The sequence below is a fragment of the Polypterus senegalus genome, chromosome 11 (assembly GCF_016835505.1).
Source record: "Polypterus senegalus isolate Bchr_013 chromosome 11, ASM1683550v1, whole genome shotgun sequence".
NCBI classification, from domain to species: Eukaryota; Metazoa; Chordata; class Cladistia; order Polypteriformes; family Polypteridae; genus Polypterus; species Polypterus senegalus.
Window position 1 is genome coordinate 27,679,450 of NC_053164.1, and position 26,039 is coordinate 27,705,488.

General features: G+C 38.1%; 1 protein-coding gene across 3 annotated transcripts in view; it reads right to left on the reverse strand.

The window, feature by feature from the left end:
- LOC120538770 (cyclin-dependent kinase-like 1) overlaps positions 1 to 26,039 on the reverse strand; it is a 73,356-nt gene that overhangs the window by 19,496 nt on the left and 27,821 nt on the right. For all 3 annotated transcript variants that reach the window (XM_039768232.1, XM_039768234.1, XM_039768233.1), the window contains 2 exons: positions 15,216 to 15,416; positions 13,162 to 13,244 (listed from right to left, as the gene is read on the reverse strand). In XM_039768232.1, coding sequence (XP_039624166.1) covers positions 13,162 to 13,244; positions 15,216 to 15,416 — 284 coding nt within the window. The remainder of the gene's footprint in view (positions 1 to 13,161; positions 13,245 to 15,215; positions 15,417 to 26,039) is intronic.

Genomic DNA, 26,039 nt, shown 5'->3' on the forward strand with positions numbered 1-26,039 from the left:
CTTAAGTGCAGCATTTGACACCATTGACCATTCTATTTTACTGCACAGGCTAGAAAACGATGTTGGGCTTACAGGCCCGTGCTCGCTTTTCAGTTCTTATTTATCAAATCGATTCCAATATGTACAGAAATGTGCTGACAGTACTCCATCATTATACACAGAAGTTCAATATGGTGTCCGCAGGGCTCAGTACTGGGACCTTTACTGTTTTCACTTTACATGCTTCCACTGGGATCTCTCATTAGGAAACATAATGTTAATTTTCACTGTATGCAGATGACACCCAGTTATACCTTTCATTTAAATCAAATGAAGTTTCTCCGATGTTGTCTTTAATTAGTTGTGTTAGTGAATTAAAGGAATGGATGAATGAGAACTACTTGTCTTTAAATACAGATAAAACAGAGATGTTAATTGTTGGAGGGAATGACGCTGATCACAGCAATATTTTGTCATCATTTAACTCAGTTGGAATCCCAATTAATTTTACTGAATCAGCCCGCAATCTAGGAGTTATCTTTGACTCTAGCATGTCATTTAAAGCACATATTACAAAGTCGTCCAAAACATGTTTTTCCATCTTAAAAATGTTAGGAAATTAAGGCGCTTTCTAAATAAACAGGATTGTGAGAAATTAATTCATGCATTTATCTCTAGTAGGATTGACTACTGCAATGCGGTGTTCACTGGCTGTTCAAACTGTTCTCTATACAGCCTCCAGTTAATCCAAAATGCGCTGCAAGAATTATTACAAGAACAAGAAAATATGAACACATAACCCAGTTCTTAAATCTTTACACTGGCTCCCAGTTAAGTTTAGGGCAGATTTCAAAATCCTCCTTTTAACATATAAAGCATTAAATGGCCAAGGTCCGGCTTACTTGTCTGAACTTATCATGACTTACAAACCTGAGCGCACATTAAGATCTCAAGATGCCGGTCTGCTTAGGATTCCAAGGATTAATAAAATAACAGTGGGAGGTCGAGCTTTTAGTTACAGGGCCCCTAAACTGTGGAATGGTCTTCCTGCTTCCATAAGAGATGCCCCTTCGTCTCAGCCTTTAAATCCCGGCTGAAGACTCACTACTTCAGTTTAGCATATCCTGACTAGAGCTGCTGATTAACTGTACATACTGCATCTCTGTTGTTAGTCATTAGCACTAAACATAAGTAACATGATAATTATATTTGAATACTAACCCTCACCTATTCTGTTTCTTTCTCGGTACCCAAATGTGGCATTGGTGCCACGCCCACCTGCCAAGTTGTTTGCCTGCCTATGGTAAAGTCATCCCTGATGGAGGATCACAGGAATCATGGGAAAGAGGGTCCTTTCATCGAGCGAGCAACGTTTCAGCCGTGGCATGGCCAAATGGGGAGGCAGCTAGATGGATGAGGTCTCCAGGACTCTAAAAATATCCAAACCTAATTATGTCATATCATCTACTGTTAAACCGTACTTCTAAAATTTTTATTATTATGCTGTATTAAGGAATTGTTCTGTTCTGTATATTGTATTGTATTGACCCCCTACTTTTGACACCCACTGCACGCCCAACCTACCTGGAAAGGGGTCTCTCTTTGAACTGCCTTTCCAGGTTTCTTCCATTTTCCCTACAAGGTTTTTTGGGAGTTTTTCCTTGTCTTCTCAGAGAGTCAAGGCTGGGGTGTTGTCAAGAGGCAGGGCCTGTTAAAGCCCATTGCGGCACTTCCTGTGTGATTTTGGGCTATACAAAAATAAACTGTATTGTATTGTATTGTATTGTATTTCAGCTAGCATAGTGAACACTCTCCCTGGTTTAATGAAAATACTCTAGCTCTTAAATTAGTGTCGAAAACTGGAGTGCAGATGGAGAACAACAAAGCTACATGTCTTTCAAATTGCATGGAAAGAGAGTGTAAATAAATATAAAAAAGCCCTCTTTAAAGCTCGCTCAGAATACTATTCTACATTAATAGATAGCAATAATAAAAATACTCGGGTACTGTTTAGAACAGTGGCTAAATTAACAAATGGCAATTCAGATCAACAGTGCAAAATACCATCAGATATTAGCAGTACAGACTTTATGAACTTCTTCAATGAGAAAATTAAAAATATAAGATCCCAGATCTCAGCATCACAGTACAAACCAAATACTAGCTTAGCAGACCCTGCCGCACATTGCATTCAGCACTTTAGTAATTTTAATCCTGTAACTCACCAGGAAGTCTTAACTTTAATTACTAAAATGAAGCCCACTACTTGTTCCCTAGATCCAGTAACAACAAAACTAGTAAAAAGTGCAATGGATGTTCTTGCAGCGCCTATTCTAACCGTTATTAATAGTTCATTACTGCATGGCACCGTACCTGATGCACTAAAAGTGTCAGTCATTAAACCTTTACTTAAAAAGTCAGACCTAGACCCACACATACTAAATAACTATAGGCCTATTTCAAATTTACCATTTCTTTCTAAAATACTAGAAAAAGTAGTCGCCAGTCAGCTTCAGTCACACCTTACGCATTACAATTTATTTGAGAAATTCCAGTCTGGCTTTCGCACTGGTCATAGTACAGAAACGGCACTAACACGGGTTGTAAATGACATTCTGATATCCTCTGATGAAGGAAATTCCACTGTAATTATGTTGTTGGACTTGAGTGCAGCATTTGACACCATTGACCATTCTATTTTACTGCACAGGCTAGAAAACCTGCATCCGAACAGTTTCGGCGCCCGGGTCCTCTCCGAAAACATATCGAAGGTAATTCGTTTTTCTTGACTATCTATCTCTGCTCTTAACCCCTTCCGAAATAATACTGCTGTGCCAGGACATGATGAATGTTTAATAGAGTCTTCCGTTAAAGTGCACACCATTAATACTGTAATAAGCAATCTCAATGCACGTAGAAAACCTAGGAAATACGGCATAAACTCCAATAATCTAATTAAAATCACTATTTTAGAGGAACAATGTATTAAAACTATAAAACAGATCACAGATTAAACAAAAATACACAGAGCGCTAATAATAATAATTTAGTTCCTATTCCAAATAACAATAACGCACATAGTACTCATCTCTGCACCTCCGAAACATTAAATATGGCACTATTAAATGTTAGAGCTTTAACTAACAAAACGTTTTTTTATCAACGATCTTATTAGTGATAAAAAAATAGATCTTATTGCACTAAATGAAACATGGCTGAATTCAGATGCGCGCAGTTTTAATCGAATCTGCGCTCCGGATTACAGTTTTACTCATGCAAACCGCCAGGGAAAAAGGGGGGGCGGATTGGCTAACATTTACTCGAGCCGATTAAAATGTAAAGATGTCAGTTTTGGTAAGTTCAAGTCCTTTGAGTATCTCGCCGTTGTTATTCATGGAGATTCTCAAGTTCTAGTACTATCCGTGTATAGACCTCCTAAATATAACGCGCGCGTTTTTGAGGAATTCTCTGACTTAATGTCAATTTTAATTACTAACTATGACACACTCCTAATAGTTGGCGACTTTAATTTTCATATAGATAATCAGTGTGATCTAAAAGTAAAAGAATTTATGAACCTCCTGGATTCTTTTGATTTGAGACAACTCATAAATCAGCCTACACATAAAGCAGGTCATACATTAGACTTAGTGATTACTAAAGGACTGAAAGTTGATATAAAACAGATCATTGATATTGGTCTATCAGACCATTTTCTTCTACTTTTAATATAGAAATAATGATAAAAAACACTCATGAGAAGCATATTGTTAAAAAACGCTTCTTTGATTCGGCAGCAGCTTTAAAACTTACAAACATTTTAAGCAATCAGTCCGTTTATAGTGCCAGCTATAATAGCGAGGACAATGTAAATAGTAAGGTGGAAAGATTTAATTCTAAAGTGAGAGCTGCTGTTGACATAGTTGCACCTGAAAAGACAGTGAAAAAATCTTCTAGCATTGTTATACCATGGAAGACCCAAAGAGTGTCTGATTTAAAGAGAACATGCCGTAGAGCTGAGCGTCAATGGAGGAAGACTAAACTTACTATCCACCACGAAATATTAAAAGTCAAAATAACAGAATACAATAACACTGTCCGTCTTGAGAGACGCTGCTATTTCTCAAGATTATAAATAACAATGCTAGTAATCCCAGAGTCTTATTTTCTACAATTGATCGCCTACTAAACCCAGGTAGCTCAAAGGAATGCCTCCTAAGTGCTTCCAGTGAAACCTGTGAGGCTGTCGCTGTATTTTCAATCAAAAATTAATGATATTAGAAATAACATAGTATATCTCCCCAACACTAAGGATTCCCCTAAACCCCAACATCCTGTTATAAACAAATTAAACTCTTTCACTAGGATAGATTTACCTGATTTAAAAAAATAATCTCTCAATTAAAACCCTCCACCTGCGTCCTTGACCCGATACCAACAAGGTTTTTCAAAGAAGTATCAGGCGTGCTAATTGATAATGTTCTGACATAGTAAATTCGTCACTAGATACTGGGGTCTTCCCAGACTGTCTTAAGACTGCTGTAGTTAAACCCCTACTTAAGAAACATAATCTTGACCCTCAGCTCTTGAAAATTTTAGACCCATCTCTAACCTGCCTTCTTAAGTAAAGTTCTGGAGAAGGCAGTCATTATGCAGTTAAATGACCACCTAAATAAACATGCTATTCTTGATAAATTTCAGTCAGGTTTTAGAACAAATCACAGCACAGAAACTGCACTCGTTAAAGTAGTAAATGACTTGCGGTAAATGCAGACAGAGGCCATTTATCTGTTCTCATCCTCTTAGATCTGAGTGCTGCATTTGACACCATTGATCACAACATTCTTAGAAATCGCCTTAGTCAATGGGTGGGCCTCTCTGGCAGTGTCTTAAATTGGTTTGAATCCTACCTGACAGGGAGAAAATATTTTGTTAGTTGTGGGAATTACAACTCGAAGACACATGATATCCAATATGGTGTTCCACAAGGCTCTATCCTGGGTCCGCTGTTATTCTCAATCTACATGCTTCCGTTAGGTCAGATTATCTCAGGGCACAACGTGAGCTACCACAGCTATGCTGATGACACACAGCTGTACTTATCAATAGCACCTGATGACCCTGATTCTATTGATTCACTAACACAATGTCTGACTAGTATCTCAGAATGGATGAATAGTAATTTTCTCAAGTTAAATAAAGAGAAAACTGAAATTTTAGTGATCAGCAATAATGGATACAATGAGGCTATTAGAAATAAACTGGATACATTAGGATTAAAAGTCAAGACGGAGGTAAAAAGCTTAGGGGTGATTGTTGACTGTAATCTGAATTTTAAATCACATATTAATCAGATCATTAGGACAGCATTTTTCACTTAAGAAACATAAGTAAAGTTAGACCTCTTATATCACTGAAAGATGCTGAGAAATTAGTTCACGCGTTTGTTTTCAGTCGACTAGATTACTGTAACGCACTCCTCTCAGGACTACCCAAAAAAGATATAAATCGTTTGCAACTAGTGCAGAATGCAGCTGCTAGAATCCTAACTAGGAAAAGAAAATCAGAACACATCACACCAGTTTATGTCACTACACTGGTTACCTGTGTCATTCAGAATTGACTTTAAAATTCTGCTTATGGTTTATAAAGCCTTAAATAATCTCGCCCCATCTTATATATCGGAATGTCTGACACCTTATATTCCAAATCGTAACCTCAGATCCTCAAATGAGTGTCTCCTTAGAATTCCAAGAACAAAACTTAAAAGAAGTGGTGAGGCGGCCTTCTGCTGTTATGCACCTAAAATCTGGAATAGCCTGCCAATAGGAATTCGCCAGGCTGATACAGTAGAGCACTTTAAAACACTGCTGAAAACACATTACTTTAACATGGCCTTTTATAACTTCATTTTAATCTAATTTAACTTAATCCTGATACTCTGTATGTTCAATTCATCATAATAACTATTCATGGTGGCTCTAAAATCGGTACTGACCTCTACTCTCTTTTCTGTTTCTTTTTCCGGTTTCTTTGTGGTGGTGGCCTGCGCCACCTCCACCTACTCAAAGCTTCATGATGCTCCAACAATGATGGACGGATTAAAAGGAAGAAGTCTACGTGACCATCATCATCATCAAGCCCTTCCGTGAGAACCCTAAATCCAAAGAGGACTGTTTCATTTATGTTAGGTAGAATGCCCAGAGGGGACTGGGCGGTCTCATGGTCTGGAATCCCTACAGATTTTATTTTTCTCCAGCCGTCTGGAGTTTTTTTGTTTTTTCTGTCCCCCCTGGCCATTGAACCTTACTCTTATTCGATGTTAATGTTGATTTATTTTGTTTTATAATTGTGTCTTTCATTTTTCTATTCTTTAATATGTAAAGCACTTTGAGCTACTGTTTGTATGAAAATGTGCTATAGAAATAAATGTTGTTGTTGTAAAACGATATTGGGCTTACAGGCCCCGTGCTCGCTTGGTTCAGTCCTTATTTATCAAATCGATTCCAGTATGTACAGAAATGTGCAGACAGTACTCCATCATTATACACAGAAGTTCAATATGGTGTCCCGCAGGGCTCAGTACTGGGACCTTTACTGTTTTCACTTTACATGCTTCCACTGGGATCTCTCATTAGGAAACATAATGTTAATTTTCACTCGTATGCAGATGACACCCATTTATACCTTTCATTTAAATCAAATGAAGTTTCTCCGATGTTGTCTTTAATTAGTTGTGTTAGTGAATTAAAGGAGTGGATGAATGAGAACTACTTGTCTTTAAATACAGATAAAACAGAGATGTTAATTGTTGGAGGGAATGACGCTGATCACAGCAATATTTGTCATCATTTAACTCAGTTGGAATCCCAATTAATTTTACTGAATCAGCCCGCAATCTAGGAGTTATCTTTGATTCTAGCATGTCATTTAAAGCACATATTACAAAGTCTTCCAAAACATGTTTCTTCCATCTTAAAAATGTTAGGAAATTAAGGCGCTTTCTAAATAAACAGGATTGTGAGAAATTAATTCATGCATTTATCTCTAGTAGGATTGACTACTGCAATGCGGTGTTCACTGGCTGTTCAAACTGTTCTTTATACAGCCTCCAGTTAATCCAAAATGCGGCTGCAAGAATTATTACAAGAACAAGAAAATATGAACACATAACTCCAGTATAACATAAGTAACATGATAATTATGTTTGAATACTAACCGTCACCTATTCTGTTTCTTTTCTCGGTACCCAAATGTGGCAATTGGTGCCACGGCCCACCTGCCAAATTGTTTGCCTGCCTATGGTAAAGTCATCCCTGATGGAGGATCACAGGAATCATGGGAAAGAGGGGTCCTTTCATCGGAGCAACGTTTCAGCCGTGGCATGGCCAAATAGGGAGGCAGCTAGATGGATGAGGTCTCCAGGACTCTAAAAATATCCAAACCTAATTATGTCATATCATCTACTGTTAAACCGTACTTCTAAAATTTCTATTATTATGCTGTATTAAGGATTTGTTCTGTTCTGTATATTGTATTGTATTGACTCCCTACTTTTGACACCCACTGCACACCCAACCTACCTGGAAAGGGGTTTCTCTTTGAACTGCCTTTCCCGAGGTTTCTTCCATTTTTCCCTACAAGGTTTTTATTGGGAGTTTTTCCTTGTCTTCTCAGAGAGTCAAGGCTGGGGGGCTGTCAAAAGGCACTTCCTGTGTGATTTTGGGCTATACAAAAATAAACTGTATTGTATTGTATTGTATAAGGCAGGAACAAACCCTGGATGTGGTGGCAGTCCATCACAGCCCTTTGAATATCTTAAATAGACAAATCACATCATACATGGGAACACAGTCCCCAAACAAAAGCCACAGTTCTTATCAGCATCATGCAGAACAGCAACATTTTGTTACACACAAGTACTTTTGAGTATGAGAGAAGAAGCTGCCAACTCTGGTCATGCTTGCTTCAACAACTAGAAAACATTTGGTTGAAATTTCATCATGTAAGAAATTTTTACTGTTTTGTCTGAATGTTTTAGAAATAAATCCAGAATTTATTTAATTTTCTTTTCTTCATTTTGGAGTAAAACATCATAAATGCCACTCTGCCATAGACTAGCATTGCAGCTAGAGGAAACCCCCTCTAACAACAACCTACTTCTATATTTGTATTTGAGTCTGTTCTCTCAGAAACCCAGGAATGAGCTCTGAGTGATTTTAATATTGTATATTTTCAGGGAACTTCAACAATTTTGATTATAAGGTTTCCAGGACTTCTGAAGGATTAATTATCGAGTCTCAATCTATATTTCACATCCTGGATGTTATCCTACTACATCTCACACTATTCATGTCATTTGTCAATTTCTAACCTGCTTAATCCAGGCCAGGGTCACAGGAAGTGCTAGAGTCCATCCCAGCTAGTATAGGACACAAGACAGGAACAAACCTTGGACAGGGCTTCAATCCATCACAGGGCAAAAACACACACACATCAGGCACACCAAACACACACTAGGGCCAATTTAGCATCGCCAATGTAGGGCAAAGTACCCATTCTGCTAGGATTTAGTGGCACACCAGGCCTTTTAAGAAAGTAGATTTAATGGGGATGCAGGCATTCAGCTGCTCAAAAGCCCCACTTGCATTCTAAACTAAGCTGAAACTTAGCTTGCACCAGCACCTACTCGAACTTCATCTAATAATAAAGGTGTAAGTCAGTAGTTGCACTGACATCTCTCCAGAGGCCCCTGTGCAGACCTCTTGAGCCAGGAGGCACAACATGGATTCAAGCAAGGACACAGATCTATAATTCATGGGATGACAACTAGGATGGACAGAAGAACCCACCTATTAGAAGACACTGGAAGTGACTTTATTTAAAATCACAAGAAGGTTCAGCCCTCCTTTAAAACCACATGCATCCTTCTCTCAGAGTAGTGAGATGAGACAAGAGAATGGCAAGTGGAGAGAAGTTTATGGATTCTCTGGAAGAGGGGACTCCCTAGAATGACTGAAAACTTCTGAATCCTGAACTCTGACCTGAAAAGCTATGAGCCTCTTGCTTGAAGAGCCAAATTAGAACTCTTAACCTTAAAGACCAGAAGCTGAGACCCAGTCTGTCAAACCAAAGCTGTTTGCCAGTAGTCTGCCGTGGCTGAGAAGCTATGACTTCAAGAAGGGAACATTAGCATCTAAAGTCTTGTGCCTTTGGCCCCATGAAGTGGCAAAAGACAGCAGAAGGCAAGCTGAGGAATCAGAAGCAAGGATCACACAACAAAGAGAAAGAGTGAACTCCAACATATGAAGAATCTTCCACTTGAACCCAGAGCACCAACAAAGCACACAACTCCACATAACATTGGGCATCATCTTTAAGGACTGGGTATCATAAAACTATTTACCTGTGCCAAGTTAAATTAGAACTCTAAACACCAGTTACCAGCCAGCCTATATGTTATATGTTTGTCAATCTAATCTGTCTGTGTCAAGTCTTGCATGTCTATATATATATATATATATATATATATATATATATATATATATATATGTATTTATCATACTTATCTGATCCAGAGGTCCTCAATCACGGTCCTGGAGGGCTAAGTGGCTGCAGGTTTTTGCTCCAACCCGATTGCTTAATAAGAAGCACTTATTGCTCAAGTGACACTTCTGCTTCATTTTAGTTGTCTCGCTCGTTAAGATTTTGAACCATTATTGCTTATTTTAGTCTTAAACAGCTGAATTCTCAGTTTTTAATTGCTCCTAATTAGCAATAAGATGAAAATGACAAATGAGACCAGCATTTCTGCATTTAGCTTGTTACCATTTACACCTGTGTGTATTTATCATGCACTATTTGATTTAATTAAATACTTGGAAGGAAAGTGAAGAGAAAAAAGTGAAGCACTGAGAATTACTCCTCCATTTTAGCCTTTAGGTCATTTGCATGATATCCTTAGAAAGGGGAAGAAAATCTAGGATATGAGAATGAGCTGACGTAGCAGAGTTTAAGCAACTAAAAAGCAATGAAATTAAATTATTGGCAAGAATTGCTTTCTAAATAAGCAACGAGTTAGAACAAAAACCTGCAGCCACTGCGGCCCTCTGATCTAATCCAATAAATTGTATTATTCTGTTGTTATATTGTTCTGTTCTTAAAACAAGTGTGCTTCAATTACTTTTTTATAAAATCTAAAGGCCAAAGACCTCCTCCTACAATAAAGAAAATTAGCTAAATACAGTAGGAGCCACTAATTTGTCTAACCATCATGTATTTGAGCGGTGGGGGGAAAAACAGAGCACCCTGTGGAATCCCACACAAGAACAGGGAGAACATGCAAACTTCATGCTGGGAGGATCTGGGACACTATACATGGGACTTATAATTTTACACACACAGTATACTCAATGGCCATATTAGTAGCTACTCCTGCTTTCTAATGCAAACAGTCAGCTCCTCCAAACCATCTGTCATGTGACTGCAACTCCATACATGCAGGACACAGCAAAGGAAAGCAGGTTAAGTTGCCGGAATATGCAAGACTCATGTAGGATTCCATCAAATCAACATGGATCAGAATATTTTAAGGAATGTTCCGCCACTTTTTTGAATGCATGCCTTGAGTAAAGTTACCACGAGAGTACATGTATACTGTGTACAATCAATGGAGCTTCATAATTGCAAGCTAACACGCATGTCTTTGGGGGAAAATTGGAGCCCCATGATAATAAAAAAAAAAAAAAGGTAAAGAGTGAGGGAAAGGTTCTTTCATTTCTGATTCAAAAACACTGACCGCATACATTCACATGAGCTTTGTCATGTTTTGTGGGGGGTTTTTTTGCTCATTTTGTTGGTACACATTTTCTATACTGTACTCCCTTACTCCACCTGAGCCACAATAAAGGAAGACACCACTGGAAGACCAGTATCAATTGACAGAGGACAGTACTGAACAGTGGGCTCTAACAAAGCAACACTTTGTTATCCTTCTTCCTACCTGAAACTTTGCACTTCTTTTTGCAGAATATCATGGTTTAACAGGTGTTTTCAATTTGGGACACTAACCTTTCTTATATTTCTTATAACAGTACATACACAGACACACACATACAGTAATTGACAATGTCCACTTCATTAGGTATGCCCATCTCATATGACAGATCACATGGTGTTGAAAATGCAGACCAGGAATGCTGGTCCATCTTGACCCAAAGCATCCCGCACAAGTTGGGGAACTCTATTCTGAAAAGATTATTTCATCAAATATCAGATGATCAACTGGACTGGACAGGGAACTGACAGCAATGGTTATTCTTTTAAGATGCATTCATTGCCACATTCTTTGCACCTTTCCTGGACTGTCCCAACTGTGTTATGGAGAACGTACCTCCTGAAAAAGACCATTTGCTGCTGCTGCCAAGGAAAAGAACATCTGATCAACAGAGGTGATCAGATACCTTGTCCCAGTAAATCTTGCCTCTGCTTTTTACCAAGGAGACAAGTAAGCCCCCCAAACCAAATCCTGCAAGATGGATCCATGGACTCCTAGTGTTTCTTTCCTATAACCTGTCCCAGTCATTAAAGAGTATCAGTGGGAATTAAGATTAATTAAAAAGAGGGGCGTTTTTCCATTTCTTCGTGGTAGTTGTGGACTACTGTATACAAAACTAGGAAACTCCTGGAATTGAAAGCAACATTCCGGTGAATTCATCTTATTGCAGTCACCAGATCTCAAAGTAGATCTGTGATATGACATGCTATGTTTAACTACGGAACCAAATCAGATCCAGGATGAGCCAGCACTTCTGTGCTACATATTAATACTACGAGGGATATCCAGAAAAAAAAGGTTACAAGTGCCCTGGAGGGTGCAGAGAATTTTTTTTTTTGAAGGTTGGCATACCTGCATGTAGGGGGGGTCCTAATGGTCAAAATAAGCCCGGGACCAAGTCAGTCAGTTGTGAAATGTCATCACAGCAAGCGAGTTCGTCAACCTCTGCTGAGGCCGTTTGCTCCACATACCGCCGATGCGCGATTCGTTCGGTCATCATGTTCCTCACTTGATCCACGGCCGAGATCCATCGTCAGCTTGCGGAAACTTATGGAAAGAATTCTTGGGTGGGAAACGTTTTTCCAACGATGAGGAGGTGAAGGAGACAGTGGAGAAGTGGCTTTCGGAGGTGGAGCGGAGCATATTCGACGAGGGTATAAAAAAGCTGGTGCCCAGGCTGAAGAAGTGCATCGAAGTTGACGGCGATTATGTTGAGAAATAAACACATATTTTGGAACATACCCTTGTCAAGGATGCCAGGGGCCATGACCCGGCCGGGACGCCATGAGGGACCGGATGTGGGTCTGTGCCCACCCTGGATCACGTGGAGGTCGCCTTCCTGGTTGCTTTGGGGACCACGGGTACAGGGCATAGAAGCTCCACCCTGTAGGGCCCGTGGTCACCGCCAGGAGGCACCCCAATGCCTTGGGGACCTGTTACCCCAGCACTTCCGCCACACCAGGAAGTGCTGGGGGGAAGAATTAGGAGGGCGCCCGGAGAGCTGCCGGGAGGACAGCCGGCACTTCTGCCATGCTGGGGCGTGGCTAGAGGAGGAATGCCGGGAACACCTGGGGCTCATCCGGGGACTCTATAAAAGGGGCCGTCTCCCTTCATTCGAGGCTGGAGTCGGGAGGTGGAAGGACAAAGCTCAGAGGAGCTGTGGAGGCGGCCCGAAGAAAAGGCATTGTGGCCAGGACTGTGTGTGATTGGGGTCTGAGTGACCAATGGACTGGGGTCTTTGTGACCAGTATTTGTAAATATAACTGTAACTAAACGTGTGGTGGTGTTTTAACATGTCCGCCTGTCTGTGTCCGGGCCGGGTTCACACCCTGTAAATTTGGTTGAAATATATTCATTTTTCGATTTTTAACAGCTGTTGCAATCTTTTTTTCTGGATATCCCTCATATAATTCAACAAATTGAGGCTGAGCTGTGAGGAAACAGGAAGGGTGCTTAAATAAAGGGTATGCCAAGAAGGTTCACTGAATGTAGAAGCACAAATAGCATGCTTAAAATATCTTTGAAAGTACTCCCCACCACTTTGTCCTGTTTTTCAAATGGCAAGATATTTAATTTTAGGGAAGAGCTGAAGAAATGGATCTATCAGATAACTGCATTCAGTGTACCGTTGTGTCCGGATCAGGGATATTCACTCCACTGAAGAACATATTGGATCGGAACACCTGCTGATGCCGTGGAATCAGGTCACCTGAAGAAAAGAAGAAACAGATTAATGAGGCCTTAGGCTGCTTAACACACAAGTGAATTTGATACTTAAGTGCCTGCTCCCCTTTAATTTCTGTCCTGTTCTTCACTAATTGCCAGTATTTGGACACATTTAAGAAGGTAAACTCTACAGAAAAAGTGAAATTAAAAAGATGAAAGAAAGATAAGCATTAAAAGGTAAGTCAAATATAAACATTTCTGTATTTCTTGAAAATTTAAATGTTATACTTGAGGCACTTTGTGCATGCAAACTAACAGAAGAAAAAATGGCTATATTAATTAAACAATAAGAACAATTGGAATTAAGACTGATTTAAGGAAGTGTTTGGAACAAAAAATCTGCAACCACAGGGGGTACCATAAGACTGAATGCAAGCCTGTCAGCAGCAGAATAAATATGGGCCATTTCACATAGTTGAGAAGTGCAAGTGCTCCTAACTACAGAAATAACAGGACAATATGGCAAAAGTATACTTCCATATATTGCTGAAGGTATACATTTTTATTTATCACTGTCCGGGAAATTTCCTTAGAAAATGGGCCAAGGGTTAATCAGATGTATCAGAAGTACTGTGTAAGTAAGTGAGCACTTCTCTGTACACAATATTTACCCACCCACAACCCTGGATGGTAATATCATGAGTTCACTGGATCTCCCACTCTGACATGCTACATACACTTGCATATGAGAACATTCCTGCCATAGATCAAATCCTGGCTTTTTCTGATCATCATTACAAAACATCATGTTAGAGGAAACTGTATTCTTTTGAACCCAAATAGGTGATTAGGAAAAATAATGAAAAATTGTAGGTATAAATATAATTTCATCCTGTAGCAGATCCTGCAAAAGTGGCAGCTCCATTCTGATTTGAATGTAACACTTTGATCTGTAATCTTGTACCATTATAAAGTTTTTGAGGCTTTAGATCAAAAGCAAATTACTGGTAACCTTGTAGGGGAAAAATGGAAGAATTCTTGAGAAGGACAATTCAGAGAGAGGCTCCTTTCCAGGTAAGTTGGGTGTGTAATGAGTGTCAATAAAACACACAAAATAGATCTAAAATAATGCTCTTTGCAGAGCTACTTGGTCAATCTATCATTGCCAACTCGGAAATAAAAGACAACAGTACAAACTACTTTGTTCTTGCACAGTACGCCTCATCAACTACAGGCGTTGAGCACTGCAACAACTGTCAAAATGTTTATAAGTATTTTTTATGAACACAAAAAGAAACTCTAAAAAGTTAATATGATATTAGCAGTTGTGGGTGGCTGGCCTTAGCACTAGCACTACTGGGATAGACTACGGACTCTCGATTGGATGAGGCAGGTTTAGTAATGGATGCATGGATATAAAATTTAATTCTCTTGAGGGTTAAGGGTGGGGCTATAAAAATAAAATAGTAAAACTTAAGCATTTAAAGTGTAACTCCTCGTCATTAACTTTCTCTGATGTGTAGGTGAAACTTTTAATACTGTCCAGTATATTAATTATGAAGCTTTAAAATATTCTTCACATTTTTATTTATTACTAAGGCTTTTGTTATTGTTGTTACAATGCCATTTGGTTTCCTTTGTTATTGGCTATGAAAGAATAAGTTAACAGGTGCATTTAAATTGAATAGGAATTCAGTAATTTCTGGAGTTTCCTTATTGTGGAACCCAGAATATCATGTAAGTGCAGTAGTGTATCTTTATAAAGATTTTGAAAATTATATTTATAGTTTGAGTAATTTCCCAAAATTCTGGAACATGTACTCCAATATAAGGAAGCATTGTCTGCCTTGTGGTATGTTGGCACAGATTCTAGTACTGTATTTTCTTATGTGAATGAATAGAACAACAAATCACTGGAATATGAGGTCTTTGTGACCATAGTGAAGACAGAACTGAAGTGAAAATACAAGATGATTCACAAATAAGTTTTCTGAACCAATGATATCAGTCTCACCGAGGGTTCTACGGATAAGGTACAACTGGTCCACATCTGACCGGCCAGGCCATAGAGGATTTCCTGACAGAAGTTCAGCGAAAACACAACCAATGGCCCAGACATCTACAGGAGGACCATATTGGGTGTCCCCTACAAGTAGCTCGGGGGCACGGTACCAGCGGGTTGCCACATAGTCTGTATAGTCATCACTTGGACCAGCTGTAGAGAAATGGATACAAAAAAACATTTTAGAGTAGGACTTTGCAACTCAGGCCAAGACAAACATATATAGTAGTAGCTGTGCACTTCCTTACACCATGCCACTTCAATGCTGGATTATTTTTTGAACTCATACTAAAGTTATTGAGCAACATGTTTAGCCTTTTTAAAGACATAAAGTAAAAGAAAATATAGGACAAAATACTGGTAACACTGATTAAAAGAGCTTCTGTTGCTTGAATGTGTAACTTCATTATAATAGTGAGTTAACACCTTTGTACAACATTTTTGATGAACTCTGCCTAAGCACTCATCTCATTAGACTTTCAACTGACATAAACAGACAAAGGTGCAAAGAGGCAGCTCGCTCATTCCCATTCCTGAACCTTGAGTTTTAGCTGTTTACCAAAAATATATGAACAAAGCATCTAGAGGCCAGTCTCCTACTAGAATGAAGGAAGGCCCACTACTGGTTTCATGTGGCTTTACTAACTAACACCAACAACTAGAAAGTGCCTGGCAGTCAGTGCATAGGGTGATCCTCCATCATAAGTGACATGTCTAACTGAGACTGGACTTGACTTAACATTCTAAAAACATTTCTTGGATTTGATAAAAGAAAAAAACGTTATTATAAAACTTTCAGAAATTCCTTTATGGTAACCTTGAAAATGCTCTTCTTGAGATGTTATATACATGTTTCCAGGAACGGGAGAAGTGCTGGGGCAGTTCCTGTACTCATCTTTTACTACCGTGTCTAGATCCTTCCAGAGTATTTTTTCTGTATTTCTTGCACAGTAACAAATCTTCTTTCCTTAATTCTCAATTTTAATTTCAGAAACAATAGAAGTCATAGGGGCAGAGATCTGGTGAATATAAGGAGGCAAAGCAACATCCACATTGTTTGTGCAAGTGTGTTGTCATGGTGCAAAATTCAGTTTTGTGTGCACCACTGCTTTGGACATCTTTTTTACTAATTTGTTTTTTGTAGACACTTCAGCGCTTCAGTATAATGTAACTGAATAACAGTCTGCTCATGGGAAACAAACTCTTTATGATCAGACCTGTCAATGTCGAAATATGCGGTCATCATTGTTTGTTGAAAATCTGCCCTGATGGCTTGAAGATAAAATATGTTGTTTTCCTAAATAATATGTTTCAAAAATATGGTATTCTCTGAACATAGCACCACTGCCACTATTCTGATATGTTGCCATTTGTGGCATAAAATGGAGAGAGCATTAGGCAAGCACAGATATTCTCCATGGATCGCTACTGGGCCTATTTCTCTCTAGACACCCCCTAGGCATTATCATCATGTTCAATAGCTTTCCTTATCAGTACTATGCTGCTGTACCTGTCGTTGCCCCCAGAGAACCACACGGTTTTCAGCTAGAATCTTAGCATGTTTCATTAATGTTGCAAAACCATCTCTATTTCAACCTGGCAAAGACAAATCTTCTTGTTACCCCAGCTTGTCTGTCTATTCTGCATGCCATCAAGTTTGTTCACAGCTTTGAGGTGATAATCAATAACCAGCTGTCCTTTACTAACCATCTTGCTACAGTTTCATTCTATACAACATCCACAAGATCACACAGACATATCTGACAGAGTTTGCAGCACAGCTCCTGGTCCAGATTTGTTCTTGTCACATCTGGACTACTGCAGTACCGGGATGTGCCACCAAGCATCTGCAGATGATTCAAAATGGTGTTAGGCCAGCCAGAGGAAGACACATGTCATTCCTCTTTTCAGACTGCTACACTGGCATCCTGTTGAGGTACATATTAAGTTCAAATCCTTAATGCCTGCCTACAGAGTAATCAATGGGTTAGCATCTATCTATCTATCTATCTATATATATCTATATATATATATAATATATATATATATATATATATATATATATATATATATATATATATATATATATATATATAAAGAGACACTTTTGAGATCTTATGCTAGATCTTATGCTAGATCTCGACCACTCAGATCTGAAGATGAACTATGCTTGGCATCATATCTCAGTTCACAATCTTTTCAAGTGTAGCTCCTAGCTGCTGGAATGAGTGGGACATTCTGACTCCCTCAATGTGTTTAAGAAGCATGTGAAGACTCTATTCTTTGGTGAATTTCTGTCTAACTGTCACGTTTTTGTAAATCTGGGAATTGTAACTCATTTACATTCTGTTCTAATCTCCTCACTTGTGTTGATCAATTTTGTAACCTTATCCTGTAACACTTGCAGACTAAAATGTATTCAATTATGTTTACTTCTCTTGTTAGTAGCTTTGGATAAAAGCATCTGCTAAGAAAATACAAGTAAATGTAGAAATAAAATGACAGCAGTATTAAAGGGATTTTGATGCTAATTGGAGCCCACATTACATTTCTAAAATATCAGTTTTCATTTCATGTGCTCCTTGTCAAGCCTACAATATCCTGTTCTGTAATTATTTCGGAAGCTGGAACAAAGCAGGGTGGCGCAGTGGGTAGCGCTGCTGCCTCGCAGTTAGGAGACCCAGGTTCGCTTCCCGGGTCCTTCCTGCATGGAGTTTGCATGATTTCTCCCCGTGTCTGCGTGGGTTTCCTCTGGGAACTGGGTTAGGTGCATTGGCGATTCTAAATTGTCCCTAGTGTGTGTGTGTGTGTGTGTGTGTGTGCATGCCCTGCGGTGGGCTGGTGTCCTGTCCGGGGTTTGTTTCCTGCCTTGTGCCCTGTGTTGGATGGGATTGGTTCCAGCAGACCCCCATGACCCTGTAGTTAGGAAATAGCGGGTAGGATAATGGATGGATGGATGGAACAAAGCGATGTATTGTGATAATGAGCCTAAAGGTTAAAAAAATGAACTTCCTCCTTGAATGATCAAGAAACCTTTTGTGTCTTTAAATTGATAAGGTTGCAAAGGAAAGGTTTCTCTTTCTGACATAATAACTCATTAGAATAACTTTAATTTTTCCTTCAAATTGTATATTTTCAAAGTGACCAAAAATGTATTAGAAATCTAATTGATTTATGATTCTTTTAACAGCGTATGAAATATGTATCACCTACTACTTAAATTTTTTAATGATATGTATCATCACTCTAGATGGATAATTTTCAAAGAGACCTAAAATGGACTAATATTAAATCAACAAAGAATTGTACATACTGGGTATGATAGATAGATAGATAGATAGATAGATAGATAGATAGATAGATAGATAGATAGATTGCCCTTTTAATTAGCTTAATTTAGTGGGCCTCTCTAAGGCTTCTTAATAATTAATTTTTTTTCTTTGATTTGTGTCCAGAAATTTATCAGTTTAGAGAGTTATTAAAGGTCTTTTGAATTTTGGCCATTATTAATTCCTGCTGCTTAGATTTTTAATTATATCTATTTTTCCTCTAAAACTGGTAATTGATATAGTTAGCTAAAATGCATTCATTCATTTATAATGCTGTTAAAATTGAGTCCAATGTTAATGACTTTTTTTATATAGCTCGACTTAAGAATTCATAATTTTCCCCTAAAATTCTAATATTTGAAGTGACCTAATGTACATTATACATTAATTATATTAATGTGTGGTGCTATTAAAAGTGTATCAAAAGGTCAAACATTTTTCTATCGATTGTTAAGATTTTCAATAACATCTTACATTTTGAACTTCCAAAGCATCCTAAGATATGTGATCTTAAGACCCTGTGATCATCAGAGGTGACTGTGTAGAGGGTGCAGACTTATAAATATCTGGGAGTGCAGCTGGATGACAAATTGGACTGGACTGCCAATACTGATGCTCTATGTAAGAAAGGTCAGAGCCGACTATACTTTCTGAGAAGGCTGGCGTCCTTCAACATCTGCAATAAGATGCTGCAGATGTTCTACTAGACGGTTGTGGCGAATGCCCTCTTCTACGCGGTGGTGTGCTGGGGTGGCAGCATAAAGATGAAAGAAGCCTCACGCCTGGACAAACTTGTTAAGAAGGCAGGCTCTATTGTAGGATTAAAGTTGGACAGTTTAACATCTGTAGCAGAGCGACGGGCATTAAGCAAACTCCTGTCAATCATGAAGAATCCACTGCATCCACTGAACAGTGTCATCTCCAGGCAGAGGAGTAGCTTCAGTGACAGACTTTTGTCACTGTCCTGCTCCACTGACAGACTGAGGAGATCGTTCCTCCCCCACACCATGCGACTATTCAATTCCACCCGGGGGAGTAAATGCTAACATTAATTTTATTTTTATTTTTTTCATTTTTTCATTTCTATTACTATTTAATTTAATATTGTTTCTTTGTGTCAGTATACTGCTGCTGGATTGTGTGAATTTCCCCTTGGGATTAATAAAGTATCTATCTATCTATCTATCTATCTATCTATCTATGTTAAAAACCTTACTGATTTATGTGTTTAAGGTCCTTGCTGTGGTTCAACCCCGCCTTTCTTTTTGTTTGTTGTCATTTATTCATTTCTTTTTTCCCATGTAAATCGTTTTGTTATTTGTCAATTATATTGTGCTGAATTTTTTCTTCTAGTACAGTATTTCATTTATTTTTCAAAAATTATTTTCCTTTTTTGTTAACAGTTGTGTAAGGATCTTTATTAATAATTTTGTTTTCATGTGACTGTTGCCTTCTACCCTAAGAAGGTGTATCCTCTTAATACTGTAGGTGGGCTGTTAATAGGACTGCCACATGAGCCTCCTATTTAAGGTGCTCGCAAGCTCCAGTCTAATTGTTGTGGTTTTGAGTTTCACATTCTCCCTGTTTAACTCCCTTCTCTAACTATATATCTATATTTAAAGATAAAATCAAGACTATTGCTCACCAATGCCAAATCGTTAAAAAGAATGAAAGTCATTAAACAAGAAGTATAATTAGTTCAACCAAAGATAGAAACACTAAAGAATTTCTAACTCTGGATACTCTGTGTTTATCCAAATCTGATACATTTAAGAGATGTCCACCTTTTTATAGTCACTCTGGTGATGTCAAATACTGCAGACCTTCCAAACCACCAACCCCTGACTGAATGCCTTCTGGATAAATTTACCATGGGAACAACAATGCTAAATTGTGTTGCAAAATAAGGATAAAAAGTATAATGTTTCCAAGTAAACTTCTGAATGCAAAAAATGAATCCCTTGGATAGAAAATAAACCCAATCAGATGCATATATTGTGAAAAGGGAACTGAAAGAAGCCACAAAAGTGAAAGAAAATACCAATTTATAACAAGGTTATTTCACTAAAATTAACTTTTGAGAATATTCTTTGTTTAGGAAATTTGTTTAAAGGTTTTTCCAAGTTTTAGAAAGGCCTTTTATTTATTTATTTTTTTAATTGGCCTTTTATTCTGATTGTTCATTTGAAACTTAGGTTTGAGAATTCTTCCCATTTTTCTAGCCATGTTTATTATTAAATTAAATTAAATTGATATTCTTATTTTTAAGAGATGTATTCCTTTTATTGAATTCTAAATACGGAATTCCTGTTTTTGTGTGAATTGATTTATTAAGCTTTTTTTCCCATTAAGCCTTTATTTATTTTATTAAGACCTTACTTCCAATACACCTATTTTAATGTATGATTTAGTTTTATGGAAATACTGTCTTTTCCTTTCACCTTGAGAACAAAATAATAACTGCCACTGACACTGTATTCTTTTACATAATACAATACAATACAATTTATTTTATACTGTATAGCCCAAAATCACAAGACATGCTGTCTTTTGACAGCCCCCCAGCCTTGACTGTCTAAGAAGACAAGAAAAAACTCAAAAAAAAAAAAAACAAGTAGGGAAAAAATGGTAGAAACCTTGGGAAAGGCCGTTCAAAGAGAGACCCCTTTTCAGGTAGGCTGGGTATACAGAGGGTGTCAAAAAAAGGGGATCAATACAATACAATATACAGAACAGGACACAAGTAATCCTCAATACAATATAATAGTGCAATAGAAATCTTACAAGTACAGAGCAGAATTTAACAGTAGATGGTATCACATAATAGGATTTGGATTTGTTCAGAGTCCTGGAGACCTCAGCCATCAAGCTGCCTCCCCTATTGGCTATTCCACAGCTGAGTCAGTGCTGGGCCAGCCATCCGATTAAAGAACCCCTCTTAACATAAAATTTTAATAATTTCAATATTTTTTAAATAGCTTAAAATGTGCTGAAATCTCCTCAATTCATGGTGCTATAAGAAGTGTACCTATCATATGTCTACAGTACATTTCCGAACAAATGATTATTATATGTCAATGGTTTAAAAAAAGAAAACACTTCCTACTTACTAATGATAGTCTTTAGTCATTCTCTTTTGTATTCACAAAAGGTGGGATGAAACATCTTTTCCGACTGTCATTTTAAGATTACTTGCCTACTTTCAAAGTTATCAATGGATATGTCATTTGCTTTCTACATTTCAAAATACAACAACTTATTTCTACAAAATATGACAAAATTTTGAACTGTTGAAAAAACTGAGCTGACACTCATGGAGTGAGTTTTATAAGAAATATTCGGTGAATTTTAACATTACTCAGTTTTTTTTTTTTTTTAGAGCAAAACTAAAGTCGCTGGCAAGTCTATAAAAGTATATACACTCACAAATTATTACCAATACCTGACCACCTGCTTATTCATGCAATTATCTAATCAGCCATACAAGTGGCAGCAGTGCAATGCATAAAGTCCTACAGCTACCAGTAAGGAGTTTCAGTTAATGTTCATATCAAACACCAGAATGTAATCTCAGTGATTTCAACCATGGCATGATTGTTGGAGCTATACAGCCGGGACTGAGTAGTTATGTACTGTAACTGCTGATTTCCTGGGATTTTCACGCAGAACGGTCTTGCAGTTACACAAAAATGATATGAAATGTTGGCCTCAGAATTTGGCGGTGACACAATGAATCCTTGCAAGATTTTAAAAATACTACTGAATACCCTAGCTAGAAGAACTGAGAAAGTGCTTTCCCTGGTAATATCTTAAGGTCAAACTGGATTTATTAAGGACACACGCTCAGCCTCAAACCTTCAGTGTCTGTGTAATGTAATGTATAATTGCCAACAAAATCTGACTCACCAGAGGTCTTATTATCTTTGGATGCAGAAAACGCCTTTTATAGAGTTGAATGAGGTTATCTATTTACTAGACTGCACAGATTCAGGTTTGGCCCACTATATCTGCATGGATTACATTTCTCTATTCTGGTCTAGAAGCCACAGTCTGCATTAATAACACAAATTCTGAATACTTCAGCCTAGAGATAAAGAGGTACTAGACAACAGTGTCTACTTTCACCAATGTTTTTTGTGTTAGCCATTGAGCCACTGGCTCTTCATCTCTGGAAGAAAACAGAGATTAAGGGGATTAATAGAGAATGACTCAAGAAAATAACACTGTATGCAGGCGTTGTGATGCTTTATATAGTAGACCTACAATCATTGTTGCTATTAATCTTAAGCACAGAAGATGAATTCCACAGGATTTCTGAATTTACAATTAGTCTGAATAAAAGTATAGTATTCTCAGTGAGCTCTCTATCATATCAAATATTGAATAGCTCTTTGTCCATAATATCAAAATATTTTAAATATCTGGGGATAACAATCACAAGTAAATATAAAGATTTTTTCCAATACAGTTTTTAAGTACCAGTCATCAAATCAAAAAAGATGTTAACAGATGGTCTACCTTTAACACTCTAGCATTTCAACATTGTCAAATAATTCTTTAATAGATTAGACTCAATTATAACAACATTCATTTAGGATTTAAAATGGCAACGGATTCAAAAGTCGACACTACAAAGATCTAAAGCAGAAGTTGGCATGGTACTACCTAACTGTCAATTTTTCTACTGGACAGCAAATATACACAAAAAAACCTTGGAAATCAGCAGATACTTATACATTCACACCACCCTGGCTTGCAATGGAAGACAAATCCTGTGCTAATTCTTCCTTGTATTCCCTGCTTTGTACTCCACTCAGTACTAACTATCATCAATACACCAGTATTTCAGTGATCCACCAATTACTTAAAATATGGAACCAGTGCAGGACACATTTCAAGATACAGACACTCAGCCTTCCAAGACGTACTCAGTTGTAACACATGGAAACTGCTAGAGATAAAGATCTTTAGGTAGACAATGTATTGGCATCTATGATCAATTATGCTCCAAATTCAACCTCTCAGCGACACACCTTTTTTCATATTTGCAAATAAGAAATTTAGTTAAAAGAAATCTTCCCAACTTTAAACATTTTACTCCCATATTGGTCCCAGAGGCCATATTGACTAGGCTTGATGAAGACTCAGAAAGTATCTGAACAAGATATAAAACATTTCAAAAAAAGGATCCCTGGAAATTTGAGAAAGGGACCTCTCAACCAGCATCTCAGAAAAGGAGTGTAACTCAGCCATGCATACAATATACTCCAACTCTATCTGTGCTAAGCATTTCATAATTCAACTAAAGTTTTTTCATTGATCACATTCGTCTCATTATAAATTGTCCAAAATACACCCAGAGCAAGGCCAAACCTGTGAGCATCTAGCTCCAGCATCACTGGGTAATGTGTGTTGGGAATGCACTAAATTAACTATCATTTTTAATCAAAATCTATACATACTTCTCAAACAGCCTTAGTGTTACAATCCCACCAAATTCACTAATGCAAATATTTGGTATACTCCCTGATGTTATTAAAGTGCATAGGGAGAAATCGATTGTAATAGCCTACAGTGCATCCGGAAAGTATTCACAGCGCATTACTTTTTCCACATTTTGTTATGTTACTGCCTTATTCCAAAATGGATTCAATTTTTTTCCTCATGCAAAGCTCAAAATTGAGCTCAGGTGCATCCTGTTTCCTGATCATCCTTGAGATGTTTCTGCACCTTAATTGGAGTCCACCTGTGGTAAATTCAGTTGATGTGACATGATTTGGAAAGGCACACACCGGTCTATAGAAGGTCCCACAGTTGACAGTTCATGTCAGAGCACAAACCAAGCATGAAGTCAAAGGAATTGTCTGTAGACATCCGAGACAGGATTGTCTCGAGGCACAAATCTGGGGAAGGTTACAGAAAAATTTCTGCTTCTTTGAAGGTCCCAATGAGCACAGTGGCCTCCATCATCTGTAAGTGGAAGAAGTTTGAAACCACTAGGACTCTTCCTATAGCTGGCCGGCCATCTAAATTGAGCAATCGGAGGAGAAGGGCCTTAGTCAGAAAGGTGACCAAGAACCCAATGGTCACTCTGTCAGAGCTCCAGAGGTCCTCTGTGGAGAGAGGAGAACCTTCCAGAAGGACAACCATCTCTGCAGCAATCCACCAATCAGGCTTATATGGTAGAGTGGCCAGATGGAAGCCATTCCTTAGTAAAAGGCACATGGCAGCCCGCCTGGAGTTTGCCAAAAGGCACCTGAAGCACTCTCAGACCATGAGACGAGACAAAGATTGAACTCTTTGGTGTGAATGCCAGGCGTTGCGTTTGGAGGAAACCAGGCACTGCTCATCACCAGGCCAATACCATCCCTACAGTGAAGCATGGTGGTGACAGCATCATGCTGTGGGAATGTTTTTTAGTGGCAGAAACTGGGAGACTAGTCAGGATAAAGGGAAAGATGACTGTAGCAATGCACAGAGACATCCTGGATGAAAACCTGCTCCAGAGCGCTCTTGACCTCAGACTGGGGCAACGGTTCATCTTTCAGCAGGACAACGACCCTAAGCACACAGCCAAGATATCAAAGGAGTGGCTTCAGGACAACTCTGTGAATGTCCTTGAGTGGCCCAGACAGAGCCCAGACTTGAATCTGATTGAACATCTCTGGAGAGATCTTAAAATGGCTGTGCACCGACGCTTCCCATCCAACCTGATGGAGCTTGAGAGGTGCTGCAAAGGGGAATGGGTGAAACTGGCCAAGTATAGGTGTGCCAAGCTTGTGACATCATATTCAAAAAGACTTGAGGCTGAAATTGCTGCCAAAGGTGCATCGACAAAGTATTGAGCAAAGGCTGTGAATACTTATGTACATGTGATTTCTCAGTTTTCTTATTTCTAATAAATTTGCAAAAACCTCAAGTAAACATTTTTCACATTGTCATTATGTGGAGTTGTGTGTAGAATTCTGAGGAAAAAAATGAATTTAATCAATTTTGGAATAAGGCTGTAACATAACAAAATGTGGAAAAAGTGATGCACTGTGAATACTTTCCGGATGCACTGTACACCACACTACCAGCATGCAGACCTATCTTGCTTAACAGGAAGAATCCCAGCCCACCTTCAATAATTCAATAGGAAAGTGATGTCCCATACTATGTCAAATTAGAAAAAAATCTAATTTTCTCTTAGAGAATATGTCCAAAACGTTTTTAAAAAATTAACTGTTTAATCATCTCTTTTAAAAAACACAGAGGGGTTTTTGTTTCTTTTCTCTATTTTGCTTGAGTCTTTCTTCGTTTTCTCTTTTTTTTGCATGGGGATTGAATCTTTTTGTTTTGATTTCTGTTATTTCTCCCGCTTTTATTGTAATCAATTTAAGATAAATTGTTGTATCTGATACGTTATTATTATATGTTTGTTCTGTTGAATGCCACTGTCGTGTTT